The 27012-nt window shown below is 43.3% G+C and overlaps 2 protein-coding genes across 3 annotated transcripts in view; one reads left to right on the forward strand and one right to left on the reverse strand.

The window, feature by feature from the left end:
- Positions 1–3671, reverse strand: part of SLC4A1AP (solute carrier family 4 member 1 adaptor protein) — a 16361-nt gene extending 12690 nt beyond the window's left edge. Inside the window, exons 1-4 of the mRNA XM_085055053.1 lie at positions 3153–3671; positions 2234–2417; positions 1429–1551; positions 503–563 (exon numbers count right to left, since the gene is read on the reverse strand). Coding sequence (XP_084911179.1) covers positions 503–563; positions 1429–1551; positions 2234–2417; positions 3153–3671 — 887 coding nt within the window. The remainder of the gene's footprint in view (positions 1–502; positions 564–1428; positions 1552–2233; positions 2418–3152) is intronic.
- On the forward strand, positions 3611–21191 carry SUPT7L (SPT7 like, STAGA complex subunit gamma). 2 transcript variants are annotated; one of them, XM_085055056.1, is made up of 5 exons: positions 3611–3735; positions 4159–4810; positions 11672–11996; positions 13439–13676; positions 16611–21191. In XM_085055056.1, the coding sequence occupies exons 2-5, from the start codon at positions 4398–4400 to the stop codon at positions 16871–16873; spliced, it is 1239 nt and encodes a 412-aa protein (XP_084911182.1). In that variant the 5' UTR covers positions 3611–3735; positions 4159–4397; the 3' UTR covers positions 16874–21191. The 2 variants fall into 2 exon arrangements, with proteins under 2 accessions (XP_084911182.1, XP_084911181.1); XM_085055055.1 differs by lacking the exon at positions 3611–3735 and adding an exon at positions 3800–3950.
- Positions 21192–27012: the final 5821 nt, after the last annotated feature.

Below are 27012 nucleotides of genomic sequence, written 5' to 3' on the forward strand. Positions count from 1 at the left end.
GGATTTTTAAGCAGTACAATCACTCCCATGTTGAGACTTGTTGACTTAATTTCCATCTCACCTTCTACTGTCTTATAAAAGAAAAAGATTAGTGGCCTCTAGCAGGAACCCATCAGAAACTGCCTTATACGATACAGGAACTGAAATTGGGCACACAGTAGAATTAAGGGTGGGCTTTTTTTTTTATCTTTCCCATTTGGAATTGAAAGAGATTGTTTCCTAGTTTCTTCTCTTGTAATCAAATTTCACATACTTCTCAAAACAAAGGGAGCTGAAAGAACCTAGACTCTTGCTTTCCCAATTTTCATCCATTAGGAAAACCAAATCCTGACATAACACTGAACTAGGCACTGATCCTTGAACTTGTCTCAGTATCAGGATGTAGGTCTAAATCTAGCTGGCTTCCTTGCCAAGTGTGACACAACAAGTAATTCCTTCAGCTTTGGTTTCCAAATTCAACAAAGTTAACTTACATGTACCAAAGGAATGGAGACATACTTACTTGATCCTGCATAGCCAGCTGTTGTGCCCACGATCATCATATTCATATTCTAACTCTTCTCCTAGAGAAGAAAAGAAAGTTGATATAGTAACCAAAATTGAAATAAGTGGGAATAATCTTTGCAGCAGAGAAGAATGTCATGGCTAAACAAAAGGGTAAAAATGCTCTTGTTACATATCAAAGGACTGATTTTGCCTTACTTTTTTTTCTAAAGCCATGGGATGTTCAGGTGGTATTATGCTCAACTGTTTTTTTTCCCCAAATCAAGGCTTTTTCAGATAAAAAAATCACTTAAGTGGCTTGTTCAGGAACATATAGTTCAAAGAAGAAACCCAATCTTGTCTTTGTATGTATTAAAATAAATTACACTGAAGCAATAACAGTTTGCAATCTGAATTTGTAGATACTGCTCATCTTGAAGACTGATTTTTTCACTTTAGGAAATAAGTGAATATTTTTAAAGCTTCACTAACAACCACTGAGACTTTAGACCACTTAATTATTACCTTTTGTCTTTTTTATACTTTCCCATTTTACAATTATATACAATTACAGCCATCTCTAAAGCAAATAGTCTGGAAATTGATGGGTTTTGACTTTGCAGCACAGCTTCAAAGCGTGGGTGAAATCTGAGTGTCACTCCAGAGGAACACAAGGTGCTCACTGCAACTTCCAGTTTAGGAATTAGTAACTAAGTCTCAGGTATACAATGGTGAGCCAAGTTTTAATAAAAAAACCAAACCAAACCAAACCACTATCAACCCTCACCAACACTTGAACAAACAAAAAATGTTACCCACAATGTAACAGAAAAGTTTTGCTCCCACATCACACCCTAAATCCCCCTACAAAAATAAACAACAAAATAACACTTTGCTAAGTAGAAACGAATCACATTTAATTTGAAAAAAAAAGAAAAAAAATACCTTCTCTATCAAAAAAGCCCTGTAAGGCCTTCCTGGGATCTTTCATATAAAAGGCATCTTGAACATCCTGAAAATCAACAGCAATAGGGTTTTCTTCAACCTCATCCTCCTCAGCATCCTCACCTAGAAGACATAAAAATGAAAAAAAACCCCTGTGAAACATCAGAAAGAGAACACCAGTATATTTCAGCTTTTGTTAGCTTGAAATAAGTAGCAGATATGTCATAAAATTACTAAAATTACTTCCCTTAACTTTATTATTTCTGTACCCAATTCAAAAAAATCCCTACTTTTTTGCTATTAGTTATTCCAACATATGATACAGTTTTGCAGATCCACATCAGTTTCAGTACTTTCAAAGATTTATATGCTTATACATTTTAATGAAAAAAACCAAGTCACTTTGTTCCAAAAAGCCTTATAATTTAACTAGCTTTAGTATGTGGGCTTCCTGTTAAAATGTAAAAACAGGTCTACTACATAGAAGTCTCAAGCAGTTAAATTTTGCCTTTTTGGCAAAAGTGTGGACATCATCACAGGAACAAACCAAACAGCATTAACTTAAACTCTAAGTTTCATGGCCTTTTACAGGCATAGGCAAATTATCTCCTCCTGATTAAAAGGAGCTCCTGTTTGCCTTGTCACACACCCTTCTTTTTAACAGCAAAAGGATTCATTCTTACTCAAAAAATTTGACTGGATTGTGACTCTTGGCAGCCAGCTAGAATATCAACCCCAATATTCAGTGAAAACTGGCTGCCAGACCTTCTAATGCATATCAGTCAATTGATATGTTATCACCTACCCATTCCCCATGAGCAGCTCAGATCAGTATTCTGACTCCTTTCATTTCTCTCCTCTTTTTCATCTTCCTCATCAGAGTCCTCTCCCAACATTGTCTTTTCCAATTTTGCTTGCCGCTGCTTGCGCAGTGCCTTCAGTTCAGTCACAGTTAGTTCTGACTCAGACTCCTGGTCCTCTTTGGGTCCCTAAGTCCAAATAGAAAATAAGCAGAAGTGTTTTTAGAAAAACCCAAACAAGTATTTACAACACATAGGCAGATTACATGTAACAACATAAACAGATCATTATACTTCTTTTCAAAAAGTGTAATTATTAGAGCATTAGTTATGGATTGCTTTCCAAAATATATTAGTTTTAACGGCATTTTCCAAAGCAGGGTAGGGAGAAACAAGCATTATTGTGCACTTGCGGTCAGATCCATCTCACATATAACTTGACTTTAATGGCTGAATGCAAAGATTCCCATCAGAACTACACGGGTGAACCTGAGGAATGAGCAGCTTCTGAAGTGCATGTACAGCACACGATGTGCTGTCAAGTTCCTACTGATAAACGCACCCTTTGCTCACAAAGAACTATTAGTTCTTTACCGGGACATCATACAGTCGGAAAAGCATTCCTAATATATCGCGCTGCTCGAGAGAAATGCCTTTTGCACTCACTGCACATCAGCAGAAACCTGCAGCCCCAGCAGATCCTTCAGCCCGAAACCTCACTGCAGAGCCGGCAGCAATACCCACAGTTCTTCTCCCGGTAAAACAACCAGGGCAGCGCCGCGCTGCTTCCAAACCGCCTCACTGCTCGGGCAGTCACCCGACGGAGCCGGGTAAATCCCTGAACCCGATCCGGGCCAGCCTTCACCGCTCCCGCCCATGCTGCGGAGCCGCCCGAGCCCAAGCCCGACCCCGACCCCGACCCACCTGCAGGAGGAAGAGGCGGGAGCTGCCGCCGAAGCGCAGCCCGTGGCCCACCCGCACCCGGCAGTAGGTGCGCGGCGGCACCCGCGCCTTGTTGAGGAAGGTGCCGTGCGTGCTGCCCAGGTCGTACACGTAGAACCCCGCGGCATCGGCGCCGTCGGGGGAGCAGCCGGCGCCGCGGTACTGCAGCACGGCGTGGTGCCGCGACACCGAGGGGTGCTCCAGGGACAGCGCGCAGCCGGGCAGCCGCCCCACCAGGAACCAGCTGCCGTCCTCCAGCCGCACCGAGCCCAGCACCACGCCGCCCTTCAGCACCTCCAGCCCGTACCCGGAGCCGGCGGGCGGGCGGCTGCCCCACGGCGGCTCCTCGTAGCGCGGCGCGGCCGGCGCGGTGGCGGCAGGGCGAGGGGGTGCCGGCGGGCTGGGCCCCGGGTCGCCGGGCCCGGGGGCGGCGGGCAGCGGGCGGCTCGGGCGCTTGAAGGCGGCGGGCTCGGCGGGCTCGGCCTCCGCGGTCTCCGCCATCTTCCCGGGTCCGTCCCCAAACGGAGTCCTCCGGGAACGAGCGCCGCGGCGCTGCAGTGCCGGGGTAGGGCGCAGCTCCGGGGGCCGCTCCGCCGCCTCCCAGCGCGGCCCGGGGCAGCGCGAGGCGCGAATCAGGGACAGTGGCGGCGGGCGAGGCGGCGGCGGCGGCGGGCGCTTCCCTCCTCCCGGCTGAAGGAGCGCGGGCGGCGGGGATCCGCTGCCGGTGGCGGACCGGGACGCAGTTCCGGCTGGGCGGCCGGGAGGGGAGCGGAGCCAGGGGTATGCGGGGGGCGGGCGAGCCGCGGGCTGGGGGTGCGGGGAGCCGCGGGCCCGGGGAGGGGAGGAGGGCGAGCAGCGGGCGAATCGAGGGCGGAATCTCTGCACGCCGCGGGTCCCGCTCAGGAGGCCCAGGTGGGCCCACCGCAGCCCTTGTTGCACACAGAAACCATTTCCGTCTCACGTTAGTTTCTGCCCACTCTCCCCTCAGGAAAAGCCACGATGCGATCTGTTAAATGCGACAGTGGCGACCCGATGCCGTCGAGGACCCTGCGCTGCTCAGCGAGGCAGTGAGCGCCAGCCTGCTTGGCTGCCGTGACTTGAGTTACTCGGAGCCTCATCCCAGCTCCAGTGTCTGGTGCTGCCCAGAGTGCTTTTGCCTGCACCAGCAGTACCCACAGCACTTGGTAACCTTCTGGGCTCTGAGCACGACAGGTGACCTATGTAAAAATGCTGCGATACTGGGGCGAGATCCCGGTGTCCTCCAGCCAGGCCAACCGCAGCTCCTTTGACCTGCTGCAGCGTGAGTTTCGTACTGTGGAAGTGCAGGACCCTCCGCTGCACCAGCCGTCTGCCAACAAACCCCGTCCGACCACCATGCTGGACATCCCCTCCGAGCCCTGCAGCCTCACCATCCACACCATCCAGCTCATCCAGCACAACCGGCGCCTGCGCAGCCTCATCGCCGCCGCTCAGGCTCAAAACCAGCAGCAAGCAGAGGGCATCAAAACTGAAGAGAATGAACCTCTGCCGTCTTGCCCGGCCTCTCCACCTCTCCCTGATGACCTGCTTCCTCTGGATAGCAAAACCCCCAAAATGCCATTTCAGCTGAGGCACAGTGACCCAGAGAGTGATTTTTACAGGTGTGTTGGTATTTCTTGAGGTTAATTCTTGGCTGAAGGAAAGCTGAGTGTTTTGAAACATATATGTAGTTATATGGAGGGTCAGCCAGTTGTATGTAAAGTATAAAACAGACTTTGGAAAGGAAATACTTAGCTTTTTCATGTGTGAATAACATGCATGTTGTTTAAAATAAACGTGCTTTTGTTTCCTTTCTGTAAAATGTGGATGTGTAGTGCTGATTTGTCTTGTCAGTGCTATGATAAATGCGTGTGAATGGTTTTGTCACTGGTATTTTGACACTTTCAGTTACAGGATGTGAACTCTCTTCTATTTAGGTCACTTACAACCAAAGTCGTGTTACTGTAATTGAAAATCCAGAAGACACATGGCTAGGTTTTGGCTGTTCAGCTGTAGGTTCTCAAAAGATGATTTGATGATGTATTTGTAAAATTTCAGTGGCCAAGGACCTGTGACACGGTGACTATCACATTCCATCCAGTTTGGTGGTCTCCCAGTCAGACCTGAAAATGGGTACAGGTGAAGGGAATTCTTGCCTCTGCTACTGGCTCCACCAGACAAGGGCTGGAGAAAATGTAAAGGAAATTTGTGTTGCTTCTGCCTCTGCTGCCAGCCTTTGATTAAACAGTATTGCCACCACCACCTGTCTGTCCCTCTGACAGGCACTAAATTCACAAAGAAGTATTGCATTTCTTGCAGGATCTTACAATACTTTGTAGGTTACGTACATTTAAACTAAGCGATTAATCCTTGCTACTGTGTGCCTTAAGGAACACTTTGAGGGAGAGGAGAGGACATATTTGTTTTTAAAATGGGTAAATGTGCATCAACAGAATATAATTTTTCAGTTAAATGCCACTGAGATCTTTACTGGCCTGAGATTGTATAAAATGCATTTGAAAGATGTTGCATTTGGCGAGAGAGTCTCTCTGAACAGTAGAGTGATTCTTTAGTGCTATTCGTGAAGGAACTCCATCATCCTTCTGGAAAGATACAAAGTAATTAGCAGCAAAGGGTGAAGGGAAATGCAGTTTGTGAGAAAGAAGTCAGGGCCCTGAAATGTGTGCAGTGGCCCTCTGGTTTGTAGAACTGAGAAATATTCTGTTCTGACCGCCTCAGTGGCTTCAGCTGGAAGTTCAGTTTTCTATGGCTCTGGCCATGTTTTGAGGGCTACTATGTCTTTTCGTTGTTCCTGCCGAGTTTCTAGGGTCCGGATAAAGAAATGTTATTTAGTGGTCAGCCACGTGGGGGAGTGTGAGGACTGCATTGTGAAAACTGGAGAGACAGTTTTGAAATGAAATGTTGTGTGGCTGACAGAGATTGGATTTATAATGAGCTGCAGTGTATTCTAGAATTTAATTGTGTGCTTGCTAACCCAAACACATTTATGCTTTTCCAGGAGGAAGGCGTTGAGTTTGTTGTTGCATGTTTGTTCTTAACTGTTTTGAAATACATGAATTAAGAATAGCAGCTGTTCTAGTAGCAAAACTGAAGTTCTATGATTTGCCGACGCTTCTTAGTAAGTAAAATCAAATTAAAGAAAGAACATTCTTCCCCCTGATAAAACATGGTAGTGCTTAATTCTATGCTGCCTTCTGAAGTACAGTTGTCAGAATTACAGTATTCAACTAAATCCATATTTTAATTACATTTTTTGTCAGTTGCCTGGGTCTGAGAAGCAGTGTATAGGTACATTTAGACATAGGAAGAAAGGAAGATAAGAGTATCCAGCCTGAATCACATCATAGGTTTAGTTAATGTAAGCATGTCCTCTTCTATTTCTTTCTTATTCATTTTCATTCTTTGACACACTGTTCCCTTGTCTTTTATTTTGTTATCACCTGGGTTCATTTTGATTTTCTTCTGCCTTGCCCCATATGTGTAACCCCCACCTCCTCACATGATGAGGAAGAAACAGAGCCTAATTTATGGCTATTTTTAAATTGCTTTAGCCTTTTCAATCCCCCAAAGTCTGTACAAACGATGATTTTATAATCACTACACTATTCCTCTCTTTTTCAGTCAGTTTTCCAGACTGTTCATAAGTATGCTGAAACAAACATGATAAAAAATATGTTGATTCTGGCACAGATCTCTGAGGAAAGACCTGGACTGCACAGTGGAGATCTCTGACATACTTGGTTGTTGATAGATTTGGAGGACTCTGGTAGGTTTGTGAGGCAGGTTTTACAGCTAAAAAATGCTCTCTGGATACTTTCTGAGCATAACATACTTACTTGTGTGTCCTCTAGCTCTTTGAATTTCCCTAATGCATCAAAATATATCAGGCTTCCCGGCCTGCAGTTTTCCACATCTCTTCTGAAGCTATTTAAAGAAAATATTTTCACATATTCTGTCTTCTGGTTCTCATGGGCCAAGGTAGTTTAAAGCAAGAGGTGACTCATCACAGCTATTCAGCTGTTTCATTCTTGAATTCCTTTAGCATTCCTGGGTGAGGTACCATCTGGTCCTGGTGATTTCCAGCTCTTGATATTACAGTTCTTGGAATGCACAATAAGGGATTAACATTTGGTTTTGGTTGGTGTAGAAACAGAAAACAAGCTTAAAGCATAATTGATGAAGAATGAGTAAGGAACTGTAGACTTGAGACTACCATTTTGACAGGAGACTCTTACTGTAATGCAGCTGCTAGCTTTTCCATCTTCTCTGCTCAGCTTCCTTAGATTAGCATGGATCCATCTTCAAGAGAAGCCTGACCTACCCATGTGCCTCTTCTTGTGTGTGCTTGGTTGGTTTCTTAACAGATTTATCAGTCATTCTGTCGTTTGCATTCCTGGCCACATTGGATTGCACTGAAAGGTAATCTGTAAACAAAATTGGGAGTTTGCAATTGGAAGACAGTTCTTGGCAGAAGGACTTGCAATGAAGAAATGTCTGTATGGAAGTAGAGGAGCATGTGTCAGTGGGGTAGCTGTGTTAAGGTTGGAAAGGAGTTGGAGCAGTGGTAATTAAAGTGGGCAGAACACACTTCCCCTAGTGAACTAAATACTTTGTCTTAGCCCGTGTCTAAACTGGTCGGGGTTATATCACTGGACTAATTTATTTTTGCCATTATTTTTTGAGCATTTTTTTTTCATACCTGTGCAGCCTTCTATAGACATAGCAGAGGTATTTAAAAAGAGACTTACCCAGGATGAGGTGTAAAGGGCCTCTTACCTGAAAGAAAGAAACTTTCTGGTTTGAGTTAGTATACTGTGTTCTTTGGTGCACTCTCTGACTAGTATAGTCTTGTTTCTCCAGTTCTCCTGTATTTTACAGCTTTGGGAAAATGGCTCTAAAGCAGCCTTGTTGCACCTCGTTTGGTAGAAATTCAACTTCGCAGCATAATGTTTCATCAAATTGTCCTGTTCATAGGAAAAACAGTCCCTCCCTCCATCTGCTGCTGGCTTATGCTCACCTAGGAGGGAGCAGAGCAATTCAGTCCATTCCTGCAGTTGACTGAACCTTGGCAGCCTATCCTTGTGCTGACTTAGTCCAGACACTGTCCCCTGAAGACAGTTACATGGGAAAGGAATCACTAGCTCCCCTTCCCTCTAAGAAAAACAGCCTTATGGGAGAGGGGCTTGGGGGAATGGATTGTGCTGCCTTTGTGAGGTGGCTCATTGTCATTTGAATGATGGATGCAGGAAGTGAGGCTTTTGTGAGTTCTGAAAATTTACTTAATCAGAAAATAAGTCTGATTGGTATAAATGGACATTATTTTCATGTCTTCTGTTGTGAAGTTCTGCATGTTTTTGATAGTGGTGGGAGAAGGCTGGCCTTTGGGTCTGTTGAATTTGTAGCTTGGCAGGTAGATTTCTCTCTGGAACACCATCTAGTGTTGGTGACCCATATATAAATATATAGCATGCTGTTTGAAATGCAAAATTGAAAAATGGCAAGTTAGCCGATACTTGTGATAAATTTCATACTATATATTCTGCAGAGGAGATTGCCTCCAAGTCACAGGCTTAATTCCCTGCCATGTTAATCTCTGGTGACAGAACTTTAGGGATTAAAGCATTTATGTTTGCTTGTAGATATATGACTCTGCTAATATATTACGTAGGTTTGGCTTTGGATGGTTGCTGGATGGAGAGCCTTTCAGGAAGAGAACTAAGTGCTGCAGAGGGTAGCATTCTGCATAATGATAATATCTGGAAGGGTGCTTTTGTAGGTGCTGAGCATCTGGATGAGATCTAAGACAAAGGTTCTTTAGCTATGATCATCAGGGAATGGAAGAAGTTCGCTTGTCCTTTTTGGGAAGGCTTGACATTAAATAGCTGCTCTCAACATAAATCTGTTGATATGACTGTTTTTGTTCATGTGCATTCTTACCAAAGAGTACCTGGAAGTTAAAGGAGATGAAGAAAAATTATTTTTTCATTTGTTGGTTTCCATTAACATCTACAACAACATTTCAATTTTTGCTCTCTGTTCTGGATTTTAATAATATTTCTCCATTGTTTGTTGTAAGGAACAGGAAAAAAAGAGAAGAAAAAAACAAAACAAAACAAAATTGCTTTGCCTTACCAAGAGCAAGAGGTGGAGATTTGTTTTTTCGTACAGTACCTGAAATGTCTTTTCTCTGTGTCTTTAATTGATTAGATTTCAAGTTGATTATATGCCTTCCAGCATAGTGACCTCGCTGCATTTTAATGCTTGCAATTAGTTTCTTTTCCTCCAGGAGTTTAAAAGAGACACAATATTCTCTGCTGCTTTGGAGCAGTGATATGCATTGCTAAATGGTTGTTGTACTCTACTTTGCAAGTAGCTGAGTATCCTGCTTGGGATTGCCAAAATCTGTGTCTGATTTAAATTTGCCCATAGTGTTTCGAGTGAACGTCTCTCTATTAATAGTTTCCTGGTGTTCAGTTTTGGTAGCCTAAGATGCTCTCAGCTGATGGCTACTGGACAGATGGGTATGTCCTTTATATGTATTAAAAAAGAAGAGATTCTTTTTTACAGACTTGAATTTTAAGGGTGGTTTTCTGGTTGATTTTCTTTGATGGATGTGTAATTCTGTAAACTCTTTGTCCTGCTGTTGTGTGAGACATACGGTTGTTTGTGAACTTCAGAATTCTGCTGCTGAGGTGGTGGGGGGAGTGAGTGAGATGTAAATATAGTATGGGTGACACTTGGTTTATAAAGAAACTGATGATGTTTTAATTCATCTTGTCAGGGTGCCTGCTGTCTTCTTTGCAAAGTAGTTACATAATTGAGTAGAAATTGGGATGCGAGTCATTTTCCATCAATTAATAACTGGGATGAATCCATGACCTGAGATTCACATGCTGTTCTTAATAGCTACTCAGAAATATGATCATATGCCACTCTTAATATAGTATGATTCCCCCTTTATTTGAATAATCAGAAAGTGTTGAGCTGGTGTTCTTATAAATGAATGATTTTCATCCTGATAGCTCTAGGTTTCACTTTCCTTTTCACTCCTCTTCACTTTTTTACTGCTGCGTTTCAGTGGTGTTCTATGTATCAGTTCTGGGGAAGCTGAGGCTCTGTGGCCCAGCTTCTTAGAGAGACTGAAGGGTACCTCCTGCACTTGTTGGAGAGACAGAGTAGTGAGAATTTTATCAAGGCATCAATACTGCCTGTGTACTGTTTAATCAGGTCCTGTTACTGAAAAGAGTGTGTGGTGATACACAGATAATCTAGGGTAACATTGAGGAGAATCTAGGGGTAGGATGCGGAAGATGTTGGGAGAAATTGATCAGAAACAAATGAAGAGTGAAATTGTTAGCTGAATTCTGCCCTTGGTGCTGAATGGAGTGTAAAAAGGTATATAAGTACCATACTTAGCAATAATGGAATTTGATTTTTTTGACATCAGCATTTGAAGACCATGTTACTGATATGGGCAAATAGATTTCATGCACTTAATTGTGAGTTGAGAAATCTGCTAGGTGTATGTTTCCCTATCAGAGGCCTTGCCTTTTTCCTCTGTGGAACTTCTATTTGTTAACTTGTGTTGATGAAAAATTTGGTTGGCTGACTGTAAATAGATAATGCTTGAAGTGCTTATGTCAGTTGTTCTCCATCTCCTCCATCCTGTGTGGTCACTTCTTTCTGCTTATCAACACAAGAGAGGGGTCTCAAATCCAAGGCCAGGGAATGCTGCTTTATGGAAGAAAACCCAAGACCCGGGAATGCTGCTTTATGGCAGAACCTCTCCAGGCCTCCTCCCAGGGCCTGGTGTTCACATCTTAGGTTACATATGGGGATACTTCTTCCAGTGCCCTGCTTAGTGGCCACTGGAAAGGAGGGAGTAGAAACAGTCTTACTGGCTAAAATGAACCTCTATGAAATATATGCATATCCCATTTCTTGCTTTTTTATATGTATCTTTTGCTTTAGAAATTCCAATCTTGCCTATCCCAGAAGCCTTTGTATCTGACTATTAAGCTTGTGACATAACAAATCATAAGGAAAAGCAATGTAATTGACTGAGAGGAGAAATGATTTGCATTCATGTTATTTAAAATGTCTTATTTTGTTTGTGTCGACGACCCATTTAATTCACATCTCCAGGAGAAAAGCTCTTGGGTGGGAAGGGGAGATGCTTAAGGGTTAGAAGATTTGCATCCCACATTCATGAATCACCCAAAGAATCTTGTGGCATTAGAAAGGAAAATGAAAATTGGAGTTGCTGACTTGGAGGGAGGGGAAGAAGGAAAAGCAGATAAACCCTTATTGGGTAGTTTTCGTATGTAACAGAGACGCTGTGGAGAGCCCCAAACCCTCTGCTTTCCCTTTGTACATCACCTTTTTATTGACAGTACCTCTTCAACTGATACACTCCGTAAAATTTTTGAAAGTGTGCCATTTTTGCCTTTTCTGTGTTTTAGAGGAAAAGGGGAGCCAGTGACAGAGCTGAGCTGGTCCTCCTGCCGGCAGCTTCTGTACCAGTCCATGGCCACCATCCTGGCACACACGGGCTTTGAGTGCGCCAACGAGAGCGTCCTGGAGACCCTGACAGACATCGCACATGAGTACTGCCTCAAGTTCACCAAGCTGCTGCGCTTTGCTGTGGATCGAGAAGCCCGACTCGGCCACACCCCTTTCCCTGATGTCATGGAGCAGGTCTTCCACGAAGTGGGCATTGGCAGCGTGCTCTCACTGCAGAAGTTCTGGCAGCACCGCATTAAGGATTACCACAGCTACATGCTTCAGGTGAGAAGGGCATTAGGGAACTGGTGACACCAGGAAATGTGTCCCCAGTGCAATTGCTTATTCCTGTGACAAGTCCATCCTGAGTCTTACTGGGAACAAATCCGACTGGAAAACCTCCTGGGTGTGGAGAGGAGTCATCAAGGGAAGTTTTTGATTTTTGAAATTTGCCCCTTATTTGTGTCCCTGCTGGGACTAAGGATAATCTACTGATGGCTTGCCTGAGTTTAAGAAGAGTCCCCCAGCTCTTGAATTACCCAGACAAAATTGTCAAGTAGAGGTAAAATCAGAACTGACTGATGAACTGAGTTTTTTGCTTTAGTGGGATATTTGACTGGTTAACATTTTGTAAAAGAAGCAGACATAAATTTCTAGGCCGTTGAGTGGTTTGTGTTCACTTAAGCAAGGAGTGACTTCCTTAAGGTTTGGGAGTATAAGATAATATTTTGCTGATCTGAGTTTTCACACAGGGGCTACCTTCTTCTTAGATAAAAATAATGTCATAAAGATCTTTGTTAGAAACATTCCTGCTCAAAATACCAGTTCTGTTTATTTTTGTTCAAATGTTTTTGTTCAGATGTTGTGTCCTTTTGGAATTTGGGTTTTCTGCATCATTCTGCTGCTGCAGCTCACTCTCACCCTGCAGTTGATCATTGTCTTAACTGGTTTTGTTTTTTATGAAGGACTGAAGTCCACAGTAGCCTCTGTATTTGGAAGTATATTTAGAAGGGGGAAATAGGCTTTGCTATTCTTTTTCCTCCTTGCTTCTGCTGTTAAAAGTCTTGGGATTTTCCTGAGCACAGTTCACTGACTGTTGGGATTTAGTTGTATAAACAAGCATTTGTTAGAAGCAGATGAAATCTGATTTTTTAAAATTTAATTGTGTACTGTTGTTAAGTTTCTGGAAGTACAGGGTAGTTCTAAATCTCATTCCTATATTTGTTTCACTTCCCTAACTGGAGAAAACATATGTGGTCTTTGCTCTGAATCTGGAAGAAGGCACTCAGGCTTTGCTCACTGGTGACTACAGAGCTGTTGAAGATATGAGGTGCTTGGTTTTTAATATTGGGGTGAATTTGTTACTGTAGGATGGGGACACTCTTATAGGTAAAACCAAAGAGTAAGACTGAGACACTCTGCTTTTGTTTTGTGCTCTGTTTAAATTTCTGGGCCTCATAGTCTCTGTAAAATAAAGGTGCTCATATTTATTAGTCAGATGTTAGTGGATTAAACCTCTTATTAAAGTTCCTTGTTACAGGACAGAAGGTGCACATAAAAGGGAAAAAAAACCTCTCTCATGTAGCTGGTAAGCTGTTTACTTGTTCATTCAGGTCAGATGTTAATAATGTTCAGGGAACAGAGTGCACTGCAATGTAATTGCCATCAGAGTCTCTGAAGTCATTCTCACCTTTCTGGCCTCTTTTTCACCCATTGTTCTTTGACAGGTTAGCAAGCAGCTCTCTGAAGAGTATGAGAAGATTGTCAACCCTGAAAAGGCAGCAGAAGACACAAAACCTGTGAAGATTAAGGAGGAACCTGTTAGTGATATTACTTTCCCCATAAGTGAGGAGCTGGAAGGAGATCTGGCTTCTGGTGACCAGTCTTTGCCTGTTGGAGTTCTTGGAGCTCAAAGTGAGCGTTTCTCTGCCAACTTGGAAGTAGAAGCTTCCCCGCAGACTTCAGGTAGGGGTTTCTTGCTACTCATGGAAACAGTCCTTCAGCAGTTCCATTTGATCTTGTTTCCCCTGGTTACCTTTGGATTTGTGTCCAGAGATTTATATTCCTGCAAAGTTGGAAGCCATGTTCCTTACATAGTTTAGGCTATAGTTTACATTCTGGAAATACGAATGGTACTTGGTGCTGTCCTCCATATTCAGAAGTTACCCTGATAATGGCAGTCACTGTTTTATGGAAGCTTATCAGTGACATGTGAAACGGGCTCCTGGGAATCCCTCCTAGCAACTCTACTCCAGAGCCTGCTGTACTTGGCTGAGGTCATGGGAAGTGAAATGGTGAGGGAATTAGTGGGGTTATGGAGACTGCACTCTTGTCCTCAAAATGCCATCCCTTGATGTTGGTATTGAAGCACATTGGTGGCAACCATGGGAGAATCTGCTATGGCTGTGCCTTCTCCATATTTATATAGGTCATTCTCTTCACTGTTTAGTGAAGCTGAACTTCCTGGAATGAAAAAGAGGCACTTCTGTGCTCTGGAAAATGCTGCAATGATAACTGTTAAAACCCCAACAGTTAAAACTGTTAAAATCTGGTCAAAAATCAATGAAGCCTGTCTTCCTATTAACCCTAAGCTAAGTAGCATATATAGTGAGGTTAGAGTATACCTCTGAGTCCACTCGTTTTTTTGCGTTGTGCTGAACCTTAAAAAAGCATAAATCCATCTAATGTTTTTCTGAAAGCTCATACTATTTTCCATAGCACCTCTGAAATGTGGTGTTTGCATTTCTGTGGGAGGGAACAGCAGACTCCTCTGGCCCATCCAGGGTTGTGAGTGATTCATCTGGAAAGCTTTGTATTAGCATCTACCACTTGAGACCCAGAGGTTAGCAGGCTAGCTGTATATTAAATGCCTCTTGCCTCTCTGATACAGAATTGATGTTTTCTAATTAAGAATACAAGTGCTCTGTTTCTCCCTGAACATCCCTCTTCACTTCACAAGAGCCTTTGGAAATCTCGTCTGTGAGAAGTTCCAGTCTAGACCTGGGCAGGCTGGAGAGTGTAATATTGTAAGGAGTGAGAAAAGCTGCTGCAATTAGGATGCTGCCATCTCGAAATGCAGGTGTGAGGCCTGCAGGGAGGGCAGTGAGGCTTCAGTATCTGAAGGCAAAACAATTGTTAACAGCCTTCTATGTTCTTCCTGTGTTTCTGTGAATGCCTGATATTGCACTTGTGGGCTGGCTGCTTACTTTCATTGCAGTTAGAGAAACGGAGGCAGAATTGTTCCTTGTTCCTCCACCTCTCAGGATAACATGAAGATTAGCTTATTTGTAAAGTACTTTGAAGTTAAAGTGCTTTGAAGATGAAACATCCTGTGCTGATGCTTAAGTACTTTTAGTCATTAGTGACACTCTTAGTGACAGGTGACAGAGCTGAAAGGAATAAGGCTGAGTGATGAAGAGCAATTGATGAAGGAAAGACACAGTTTAGTTTAGTGAACACCTTTGATTATTACATAGACTGGAGCTGTAACTGTGGAACTGACAGCATTTTAATGATGTGTCCATTGTTGTTGAGAGGGGTGTATTTACCTATGATTAACATAGGAAGGACTTTCATTAAGGCAACTGAGCTAATGTGGGCTGTGTTATCATAAAGGTCTCATAAACCCTGGTTTGGGCTAAGCTGATCTGGAAAAGATTCCTGACTTCTTCATAAAGGAGAATTCTTGGCACAGACATGTGTTGGAACATTTGTTCTCTTTGTAATTTCTACTAATAAGGGACTGTTGTTACTACTATATTGATAATAGGGAATGGTCATAGGTTTGGCTCAGTGCAAGAGCTTTGGTTGTGCTTTCAAACTGTAGCCATGCTCTTTGAGACATGAAGCTTGGGAAACTTACTAAAACTGGTTTCCTATTTTGTTGGCTGGATTTTAGTGGGTCTTTTTTTGTTGTTTTTGGTTGGTTGGTTGGGTTTTTTGTTTTGTTTTTATATTTTTTTATTTTTTATTTTCTATGTGAATTTAACCCCACACAAGAGAGAGAGAAGATTTCACAGTTGATTCAGTTCTGGGCTGTTTATGCCCATCTAAGCAAGGAGACCAATTAGCGTATTTTTAATAGGATTTTTGTCTCTCTTAAAACTTTAAATAAACAGAAATAATGCAATCTATAATTATTGCTCTTGGGGAGAAAAACATTTGCTATTATCAAGGAATATGTTTTCATTCTTACACAGAAAATCCTCAATCACTGCTCAGATTGCCCACTAGTCCAGAATTTTTTTATAGAAAAGGAAGGGGAGGAAGCTATTTCCCAGCAGGGTGTCTGTGAGTTTGAGCCAAGAGGATTTCTCTCTGTTCTGCTGAAGGATGGGATGAGACCTATGGGTGTTGAGTACAAGGAAGCAGGCAGGCAGGTGGCTGACTGCAGCTCTGATGTCCCTGCATTTCAGTGCTGAGAGAGGTATTTGGGGCTGTTCATCTACCTACTCCTCTGCCCTCTCCCTTCACCTCCCCTGCTGAAGCCCAGCGTGTCTGACAGTTGCAAGGACCTCGTAATAACATCTGGACTGCCTTCAAGTGCTGTTTATTCAGAGTTTAGTCCATTTGCTGTTGGTGTACTCATTGTTGCTGGGACACTCCTTCTGGAGGCAGAGTGATGTGAAGTTGTTTCTCATGGAGAAAATCTCATGGAGGCTGACAGCAAAAGGATACCATCATATTTTTTAGAGTGGCAACTGCTGGGCAATTGAATAAGTCAACAGATATTTTTTATTGATCACAGTGCTTGCTATGTTTTGTTTGTTTTCCCCCAGCCTAGTTAACCTGTGGTTTTGCTTTTGCTCCATCTTTACCTTTCTGCTGTCCCTTGTATCTGCGTGCTGTTCATGATTTATATTTTTATTCAGTTATTTACTGTGCTTTTTCCTTCTCTAGGGGCTGAGGTGAATGCTTCCCCACTCTGGAACTTGGCACAGGTGAAAATGGAGCCACAGGAAAATGAGGAGGCTAATGTGCATGGCCACGGGGTCCTAGGCAGTGATGTCTTTGAGGAACCGATGTCAGGCATGAGTGAAGCTGGGATGCCACAAAGCCCCAATGGCTCTGAGAGCAGCTATGGTTCTCATTCTGCTGACAGCCTGATGGGATCTTCACCTGTCTTCAACCAGCGCTGCAAGAAAAGGATGAAGAAGATGTGAAAAGGAACAGTCTTTTGATTTAGTCCTGATGGTGTGCAACAGACACTTGAAAGGAACTAGGAGAGTACTGTGATGATTCCAACACAGGGCTGGCCCCAGTGTGTGAGGGACCTGCATAAAATTACTGTGAGAGGCTTGATGTGTGGTGCACTTCAGCTCCCCTCTTTGCTGGCTTCTGTACTCCATCCTGATCCACAAGACTGAAGGTCACCCTTTACATTTGGTAGTGGCATGGATTGCTTTGGCAGATTAATGAGGAAAGTGCCAGTGAAAAGTAGTTGTGAGGAGATTTGCTAAGTTACAGAGCCATTGAATAGTTTGGTTTAAAGGGACCTACAGGCTTGCTGACTGTTGTGGGCAGCAAGAGAGTCATAAGTCAGGGTATTTTAGTTGGAGAGCCATCACTGCTGCTGCTGCTGCTGCTGACCTAGCAAAGATGCTATAGAGTGGTCTCACGGTGCCACTAGCCAGCCGCCTCAGTGCCTTCACGTTCAGTCTGTTGGTTTCAATAGGCCTAAGTTCTCACCAGCTCAGTCTTCCTCTGCTGTAGGCAATGCTTTACTCCTACATGCTGCTAGAAGGCTTGAGGTCCTGCCAGGTCTTAAGGCAGAACTTATCAGTGAAAACAGGCAAAAAAGGTGTAGTGTACATCAGCCTCCAAGTACAAAAAGCATCCTTTGTTAACATATTGCCTGCATTGTTGATTGGTAAACCATATTTTCTTTAACCTTCCTTTTGCTTCCAGTGTACTTAAAGAAGCTCTACTTCACATTTCTTACCAGTTTCAACTGCAGCTGAGCTTTGGCTTTCTTTAGTGTCCCTGCATACTTGGGCTGTCTCTACATCTCTGCTGGCCAGCCCATCCTCACTTCCACTTCTGTGTACCTTTGTGTTTGAGATCAATCAGGAGTTCTTGATCATCTGTGCTGGCCTTCTGTTATGCCTTCTGTAATTTCTGTTTGTCAGAAAGGACTGATTTTTTACTTTGAGAAAGCTGTCTTTGAAGATAAGGCTGCACACTTGGGTTCCTTTGGGCAGCCAGGGCAGTCCCTTGTGAAATTCTGTTAAGACATTCCTTGAATAAACCAAAATATGTTGACCTAAAGGTAGAGGATTCGGTCTTGTACACATTTCTCAGGATTTTAAATGCCACAATTCTATGTCTTCTGCAGCCAAGACCTTCACGTTCTCCACCAGTTCTTCCTTAAAAACAAGATGAGCAGGGCTTATTCACTAGTTGATTAGTTGATCATCTAGTCAGGAAGTTGATGTGGTTTTCTGGAGAGACTGAAACAGTTTTTACTGGTGGTGTGAGCCCATACTGGCAATGTAGACTTTTCCTTTGGTGTCATTGGATTGAGTGCAGCAACTTCAGGCTGGCTGAGCTTTCATATTCAAGGTTGTTATCTTGACAGCTTAGTCTGAAACAGAATCTATTTTGCTGCTTGCTTTTATAGCTCAGCTGACTGATGGCATTTTTTTTGTTCTGCACAATCCTCAGTTGATCAACTCAGTCTTTAACTTGATTCAGTGTGTCTCTCTCTCAAAAGAGCTAGAATGAACATGAATCAAGAATGAACAGCCACTTAAACTGGCTTTATACCTGTAACCCCTTGGGATGTTTGAGAGAAATTTACCAAACCTCCCATTTATCTTTACAATTGCAGGTTTATCTTTTGAAAGAATGAGCTTCAGGCATAGTATTTTTGTTTCTGTATAACATGCCTGGCCTTAATTCTTTTTTCCTAACTGTATTTCTCTTCCACTTTATAGAAGTGGAATCCAAACATAAAATTCCTCAGTGTCTAATAAGAATGTGTGACCATAGGCTTTTACTGACAATGAAGTTAAAATTGTCCATCACAGTTTTAAAGGTCTCCCCTGGGGGGTAAATTCTCACTATTTTAAGCCTAGTCAGATGTAGAAGAGCATACCAGGAAATCTTTATTTTGATTCTACCTGAGTCACCATTAGCCAAGCTGCAATGTCCCTGTTTTCTCAGCTGTAAAAAAAGAATAGTAGTATCTGTCTTTTAGAAGTGTGTTTCAGATTTAGTTACTCTGCAAAAAAAAAAAAAAAAGCCAAAAAAAAAGCACAGTAATCATTAAGAGAGTTTTGTGAAAGTTGGGAGCTTTTATTCCATTTCAGTTGGACTGTTGCTGGCTTGAGAATGCTTAGATGGTCACTGAAACGTTGCAGTCCCGTATGACACAGGCTGTAAGCAAAACTGCTGATCCCAAAGAAGTACAGCATGACTGCTGTTCAACTGCCCAGGTACAAGGAAGGCATTTGGGGTGGTATCTTCTCATTCAGCTTTAGATGTCTGCATCTGAACTTGTTCCTTAGGGCTGCACTTGCAGCTGAAGAGAAACAGTCATTCTTAGGTCACTGTCCTTTTGGCCTTGAGCTAGAAGCATAAAGCAGGTTGAATGAATGGCACTTTTAGAAATGTCTGTTTTTCCTTTGTGTGCCGATAAAGTGAGTTCAACTTGACCACCTCAGCTAAATCCATCTACATCATCAGTGTATGAGTTAAGTGATGTGACTTAAGCCCTTCCTGGATGGGAATCAGAGGAGACTTCCTCCTGCTGGGCCAGTGCTTTTTCTTTTCTGCATATTTGCTAGAGCTTGCTGTTCAAATGGTGGTACAGGGCTAAGAGCAGGCTGCCCATCTCAGCTAAACTAGCAGATCCAGTGTTCTCCACAACACATAGAATGTGCCAGGCTGGGGCCTTGAGGCTGATCCTCATTTGCCCCTTGTGCCTTTAACACTGTGTGAGAACACCTATCATTGGGCCTTTCTCTGTAGGTGCTTTGCAAACTGGTGTAGTAAAGTGTTCTTCAAACCAGGGCATTTATGCAAAGTCCATTGCACTATTTTTGGGAACCAAGTGAGAGTGATTGCTGCCAGCATCACTTGCTCATTTACAAGATTTTAAGTGGGCTAAATATGGAAATCTTGTGTTCTCCAAGGCTTTGGTTAAACCTCCTAAGTGTTAATCCTAAGTGTTTTCTCTGTATTGTTTATGTGCAGATGTTCTGTCTTACTTTTGTCATTTTTTTAATTTCACATCCTTTTTCCACACCCATTCCACCTTGTAACACACACTCTTCAACAAACCAAGCCTGAGTGCTTCAAGTGTATGTAAATAAAGTGCAGATTCACTGTCCTTGGAGTCAGCTGTGTTGTTGCAGTGTAAGGCAGAAGTGTTATTGATTCTCTTTGGAATGCATGTTTATGCAGAGGTGAGAAACCCATTGGCATTGCTTATACACTTAAAAATGAAGGCAGAGTAACAGCTGTACCTCCTGTTCCCCCACTGTGCTAAGGGTTGCAGCTGACTTTTGTGTACTTGACGTTTCCTTTTATGCGTGTGGAAGCTTTACCTTCTGGGTGAGCCCTTCCCCTCTGAACCTTTATGGTTCTTAGATTTACAGTGGTGTTCATCATGCATGAAATAGTGAAATTTAAAATCCAGCTCACAAAGTCAGATACAGACAATGTGCTCTTTTGATGAATCAAATAAGATTCTGCTAGGTGTTAATGCAGCATTGGGCAACTAGTGAGGTGTGTTCATTGACCATGTACTCCCCAAATTTTAAACCACAGTCAGATGATGCAGTGGGTTAGAATGAAGCTCTGCTCTCACAGTTGCTGTTTCTTGCTGATTGCTGGTGAAGTGCTCTGCTGACCCACCTGCTTCAGCAGTCTGCAGTTTTTACAGTTCTTTCATCTTTCTCCCTTCTCTTTCCAAAAGTGGGTGGATGAAAAATTAGAATACTGAGTATTGACCACGTCCATACCCAGTAGCATCGATGTCTTACAGCGATTTATTTTGCCATGATTGAAATTGGTAGGAACTTTGATATCAATTTGGAGAGCAAGATCTGTAAATTACTTGGCTTTTGAAGTGTTTTGCATAGGAATCATACCAGATTGTAGTTGAGAGAGCACTATGTATCATATTCCCTTTTCCCTCTAGCAATGTCTTTTTATTCCTTTTGAAGAGTTGTGCCTGGTATCCAGTGAAGTTCACTGTATAGATGGCAGTGTGACAGCTTACGTGTACAGCTTTATGTCAGACTACGCTACCTAGTGATTTAATTCCAAGGCCATCCATGCTAGTTTGAATATGCATAATGCTGTGCAGAAAAAGAGATGTTTTCTGCATAGAAATTTACAATTTAAAAAGAAAACAGGAAAATAAGATTAGGTAAGGTAGGTGAGGCCAATCTGATTATGTGCTCAGTTCTGAGAGTAATGCACATGTTATGTGTGAAAGATGTTTTACTTAAAATGTTTTTGTACATGCATGTGTCTTGGTTTGAAAACAAACCAGTGGGAGATCACAAGTCAAGATTGAAATTAAAAATAAGTGAAATAATACAAGGAAAAGCACTGACAAAGTCAGATACAACCTAACACCCTGTTAGGGTGGTAGTAGCAGTCTAACTGAAGTAGTCCAGTTGAAGCAGTGATCCTGTGAAAGTCTAGTCTCTAGCTGAAGATCCAGTAGTAGCTCTGGTCCTCTGGAAACCCAGTAGACAGGGCTCGCTCAGGCAGTTCCAGGGCCAGGTTATATCCAGGTGGGAACACCTGGCTCCTCCCTCCTCGGCAGAGCACCTCACAATGGGATGAGATAAGTCCATGAGTCACACGGTGGGTCCCTGATGGCCCATTGCCTGTCATGCGGGGTGGGTCGTTAGCAAGTGATAATAGCTAACGGATAGCCCATTGCCTGTCATCCGGAGTGGGTGATAGCAGCTAATGGCCCACAGCTAGTGGTAATAGAATACTTAACTACATCAATATTGCAACTTAGGACAGCATGTAAAAGAAATATGTAACTTTGCTTTGTGTTTATATGGAACAAAATTACTTGGAAATATTTCAGGGTTGGGGTTTTTTTTCCCCTTGCTCTCCTGGAGAGAGTTTCTTTGTAATTTCTAATAAAATAAATAAAACTATTCAGAAATAAAAATTCTAAAGGTGTTGTGTGGCATTTTTGGTTTGTTTTGGAGGATGATGCTGTGGACACAAAAGCTGGTCTCGGGGTTCTGTCTACCCTTACGTGGGATCTGGAGTAGACCTTTCGCAGGCCTGAATAAGGTACTGGGATGATACATCAGTGTTAATGTCACAACCAGGAAGACAAGAAATGTTATTCAAGGATGTGGCCAGGGAAAATGGAAGTCTTATTTTTCACAGGTGTCAGTGCTAGTGAGCCCCTGAAGTGATACTAGAACCACAGTGCTACTATTGGTATTCATCCAGCATAAGCAAGTGCTGTTTCTGGGGCAACTACTTATATATACTTCTACTACTTATATTAACAGACTACCCAGGAGCCCTGCTCCAAGCCGTGTGCTTTGCTCTTTTATGTGCTGGTCTACTTATTTTACATTCTGCTTTTTTTTTTTCCCTCTTTTTTTCTGGGGAACTGCTTTATAGTGCAGTGAATGAAGCACAGTGTGCTTTCCCCTCTGCTCTGTCTGTCATGGTGGGGCTGAGGAAGGAGGTTTGATGCTTGCTAGTCCTGCTAAGCAATTGCAAATAGCACACCCTGAATTAGGATATTGGCCAGCAGCGAGGGAATAATAATCATTGTGCTTCCCATCACCCTTGTGCTTGACTGCTGTCCTCCCGAGCCTGTGCTGATGATTTGACAGGCAGGGCTGTACTTTCCCCTTCCGTGCCAGGACCTGGAGGCAGAGGTCAGCAATGCCCCTTGCCATCGCACCCCACCAGGTTAAAGGCGGAGCCCTCTGCTCGCTCTGCTCCGGCAGCCTGGGGTGCTGCGGCCGCCGGGAGCCTGCATGGCCGAGGGCCTCGCCGTGGGGCAAGCACAGTGACCCCGAGTGTCGCCCCGTGTCCGCGGCGATGGCCACGGGGTGGTGCTGGCCGCTCGCCGCTGCCGGGGCTGCCGGCCGAGGGGGGCTGCAGCCCAGCGACGGCAGCTTGCCCTCCTCAAAACCCCGAACTCCTAAACCGTGTCATTTTCGCTGCGTCTTTTAGAGTGGAGATTAGAATCGCCTCTTTGTTGCTATGGAAACGCTGCGTGAGAGAAGCCGACCTCATTATGAGTTGGGATGAAGAGTGCTTTGGCGTGGGCTCGGCACCCAGCACCCTTGCGGTGGGGACAATGGGGCTGCGGCATCTGTGGCAGGGCCGTCACCCCTTTTGCTGTGGTTTGTAGAGCTTGTCGGTCTTTCCCTTCAGGAAAAGAAACAGCCCCTGCTCCTGGACCAGCCCTATCTCTTGGGAATGGGCTCGGGAGTGGTGGCAGCATCGCTTGCGCACCTGGGCTGGGTGTGTGTGCAGGCTGGCATTGCAACAGGCAGCGCGGCCGCAGCACTGAGCTGAGTGAAAGGCTTGGCTCTTGAGAGGGGTCTTTGCTTCTGCTGTCTCTCAGGGCCCTGGCAGACTCTGTGTGCTTTTTCCTTAAATCTGGGCTGCCACCTCTGAGCCCAAGCTGTCCCTGGAGGTGTGTCTCACTGTAAGCTTAGTCCCCAAGCAAACATGCTGCTGCCTCTGCTCGTCCTTGTCACCCAGGTTTGTCCCATCCCTCCCTTGACCTGCACTGCTCGTTCTCCTCTTGAGCTCCTGATGGGATTTCTGTGCCCTCGCTGCTGTTGCTTCTCATCTTAGGTTGCAAACAGAGTTAGGAAGAAACCTTTTTCCCGGAGTGAAAAAGAAATTCCAACAAGATTATTTATCTTAGTTTAAGTCGAAATTTTCTTTCTCTTGGTGGAGGAAAGGAAGTTGGAACTTGTTGTAAATGTAACAGTTGTAAAAGTTGGTGGCTCTTCTCAGTTATTCCATCTTGTTGCTGCTGGACAAACTGCCCAGCATGGAAGGTGTGCTGAATTCCAGCTCTAGTATAAAACTCCTCCACCCCTGATGCCTTAAGGCTAAAAGAGGGGGACAGGCAGGACTTGTAGAGCAGGAGAGGATGAGGCAGGGGGTCCCTCTGGCAGCCAGGGCTGACCATGGCATGTGCCCTGGGGTCTGAGTTACCCTGCTGTGCCAAAGCTAGCATTTGTTAAAAGGTAACCCCATAAAAGATTTTGTGAACTACAGTTTTGTAGCCTTTTTGGGTATCAATTTCAGAATATTTGGGGCAAGACTGGACAAATGATAGTATTTGCCAATACTAAGACAAACAAACAAGAAAAGCAGGCCCTTTTCCCCCTTTTTTGGTGGGTTTTGGTTTCTTTTCTTTTCTTTTCTTTTCTTTTCTTTTCTTTTCTTTTCTTTTCTTTTCTTTTTTTTCTTTTCTTTTCTTTTCCCCCTTTCATTGCATTTTCCAGTCGTGGAGCAGCCACAAAGTTGGTTTTGGTGTTCCTGATTTTGCTGGAGGAAATTTAGCGTGCTTGGTGAATGTGACATTGCTGCTGCTGCAGCAGCTCCTTTGAAGACTGTGATGCTGAATGTTTAGCAAAACCATTCTTTCTCATCTCCAATGCCCAGTAGTGAATAGATTTAAATGAATGTAACCAGACCAGTTTGACACTCTCCATCTTTTCCCTTTGTCAGTCTCTTGACTCTTGTAATACCATAATTTTGCTATTATTTGAGTCGATACGAGCTCTTCTATTGTACAGCAGTCCTGGATTTCTCTAGTAAAGAAAGGAAACAAGGAAGCCAATTGCTGGTAACTCTGAATGCCTAAAGAAAATTACATGAACCAATTCTAATCTAAAAAGCTGTAGTCTCTAAAAACCATCTCAGACTTCCTCTTATGGTCTAAAGAAAAAAACCCCACACCTGCACCTGCCAGCTTCTTTGATGGTCACATTGAAAGCAAAACAGTTGCATTTATATTGTGATATCTGAATTAAATTTGTCTGATATGGCTGAGATGTCACAGCACTATTAACCACAGATGCTCTATAAAATAGTGTTTTTTTAAACAGGCAAGTAGGATAAAATAAAATATGATTCTTTGTCTACTGAATGGATTTTTCTGTGAGAAACAGTGAGCAAACCAGCTATATCTCAGTATAACCAAATCTTTCACAATTACTTCAAAGAAAGCAGAGAAATTAAATGACTAAAGAGACACTGTCCTTCATGTATTCATTTTCTCTAGCCCACAGCTCAGAGACCTTCCTGCACTCATTTCTAGTCTTTAAAAAAATTAGCATTTCACAAAAAATCAGGGGAGTTCTACAGCTCTCAGCAGTGATTTCTGTTGTTCTTCTCTTTGTGTTTTGTCATTCTGTTTGCATGCTCAGTTTTGATAAATTGTGTTCTTCTTGGGTTGGGTGCAAAATGTACTTCCATAATGAATGAATGTACTTCTCGCTATAGAGCATCTAATAAGATACCTTCTAAGATCCCTATCTTGTAAGGCATTGAATTATACAGAATCATCCTAGAAAACGTACTAACTAATGTCCTGGTCCTGTGAATGAAAGATATCTGATCTTGAAATTGTGGGCTAGAAAGGAGATTACTTGTGGTCACAGACCCTTATGCATAGACTCTGTGTATTCTGTTTTATAAATTCTTCATGAGTCTGACATCTTCCAGACTCATAAGCAGTTTCAGAACCTACAGACACAGAATTCAGAGCTGTTTGTGGGACTGTCTAGGGTTTTTTAATGAGGCACAGAGGTAATTTTGCAGAGTCATGGTGCAAGTAGAGGTACCTGTGAGCACCAGTGTGGGACTGTGAAAGAACTGGTTTCTTTTTGGAATGGCGGGTGGAAGAGAAAGTGACAATCTGCGCAGAAAATCTGTGTGCAGCCTCATATGGAGAGAAAACATGAGCTCTTGGAGCATCTACTGAAAATTCATACAGGGGAGAAGGATTTAAAAGTAAAAGGAAAGACAGAAAGGAGAGAAAGATGAAAAAATTGTTCTAGGAACTGGAAAAGTTAAAAATTGCAAATCTTGATTCCCCCCTTTTCCCCTGCCTGGAATCCATCTGCATCCATGAGATGTCAGTGATTCAAACTGACATAGGGAAAGCTGAAGAGATAGAGAGGGAAATATATATATGTAGGAATGTATTTAGGAATCACTGAAGTAGTTAGTATTTGTATATGCATTTGTCATGGCAGAGAGATACAGAGCAGTTATATCTGTGGCAGTGCTGCTGCTGTCATATAATTTACAGTTCCCAAAGGCTTATGAGTGGTTCCTGTGCTACTTCTGTCAGCATCTTGTGGGATGTGTGACCAGAGGAGTTTTGGGTGCTTGAGATAACCATGTAATGTTCCTAGTCTTTCATCTAGTAATTCAGATAAGCACATCTGTGATTTTAAGTGTATGAAGAACAGGATGTGCTTTGAATTATGTGTATACCTCAATGCTCTACTGAATAAGGGCAGTACAGCAGAGTAATGAGCAAAATTTAAAAAAAAACCCAACAAAAAATGCACATCAGGCTATATTTAGGTCAGGATCTGCAGTTCATTTCTCTGAACACCTGATGCCTCTCACTAACTGGCATGATTGGGCTGCTCCAGGAATGATATTTTATTCCACTGTTCTGACAACACCCATGGTTTTCTTATACACAAATGTCCATATCACTAAATCACCTCTGCCATCGTTAGTGCTAATTGGCTCCCTGGCTGTATCCTCAGAGGACCATGATAAGCTTGAATGGAAGCTAAAGGCCTGTCTCCCCACAGAATGGCACTTGGACAACCTGTGAATATATAACAACCTCTGCTTTCACATTATGCTCCCTAGTCTCGCTTACAGAGAGGCTTTCAAAAGCCAGAGCTATCACTCTCACCATTTTCTGTCAGGACTGAGTTTGCCCACACAGAAGTTAAAGCACACTAGCCACTGGTAAATGTTTGCTTTCCATCATATTTTTCTGCTAGTGGATGCCTGTGTGTGCAGTTGGGTGTGCTGGGCAGGCTCCAGCTCCTGGTAAACAAGAGAGGCAAAATGGGGATGTGAGCAGAGTGGGAATGCAGATGGGTGTTGGCATGGGGTCAGATGCTTTTACAAAATACCACCCTTCATTTAAGCTGTGTCATGCTTTCTGATGTGTCATATCTTATGATGGATTAGACAAAGCTAGCAATTTTTTGGCAGACTGAACAAAGCTTATGCAAGAATAGATCTTTTTACCAAAAATTTCTCTTTCAGAACCCTTCCGAGAAATCCTGAATTT

Source organism: Lichenostomus cassidix, chromosome 3 (genome assembly GCF_008360975.1).
Source record: "Lichenostomus cassidix isolate B80296 chromosome 3, HeHo_3.0, whole genome shotgun sequence".
Classification (NCBI taxonomy): domain Eukaryota; kingdom Metazoa; phylum Chordata; class Aves; order Passeriformes; family Meliphagidae; genus Lichenostomus; species Lichenostomus cassidix.

Coding starts and splice junctions, on each gene's coding strand:
- SUPT7L (XM_085055056.1), top strand. CDS start 4,398: ATGCTGCGATACTGGGGCGAGATCCCGGTGTCCTCCAGCCAGGCCAAC. Junction 4,811..11,671: donor CCAGAGAGTGATTTTTACAG/GTGTGTTGGTAT, acceptor TCTGTGTTTTAG/AGGAAAAGGGGAGCCAGTGA. Junction 11,997..13,438: donor ACCACAGCTACATGCTTCAG/GTGAGAAGGGCA, acceptor GTTCTTTGACAG/GTTAGCAAGCAGCTCTCTGA.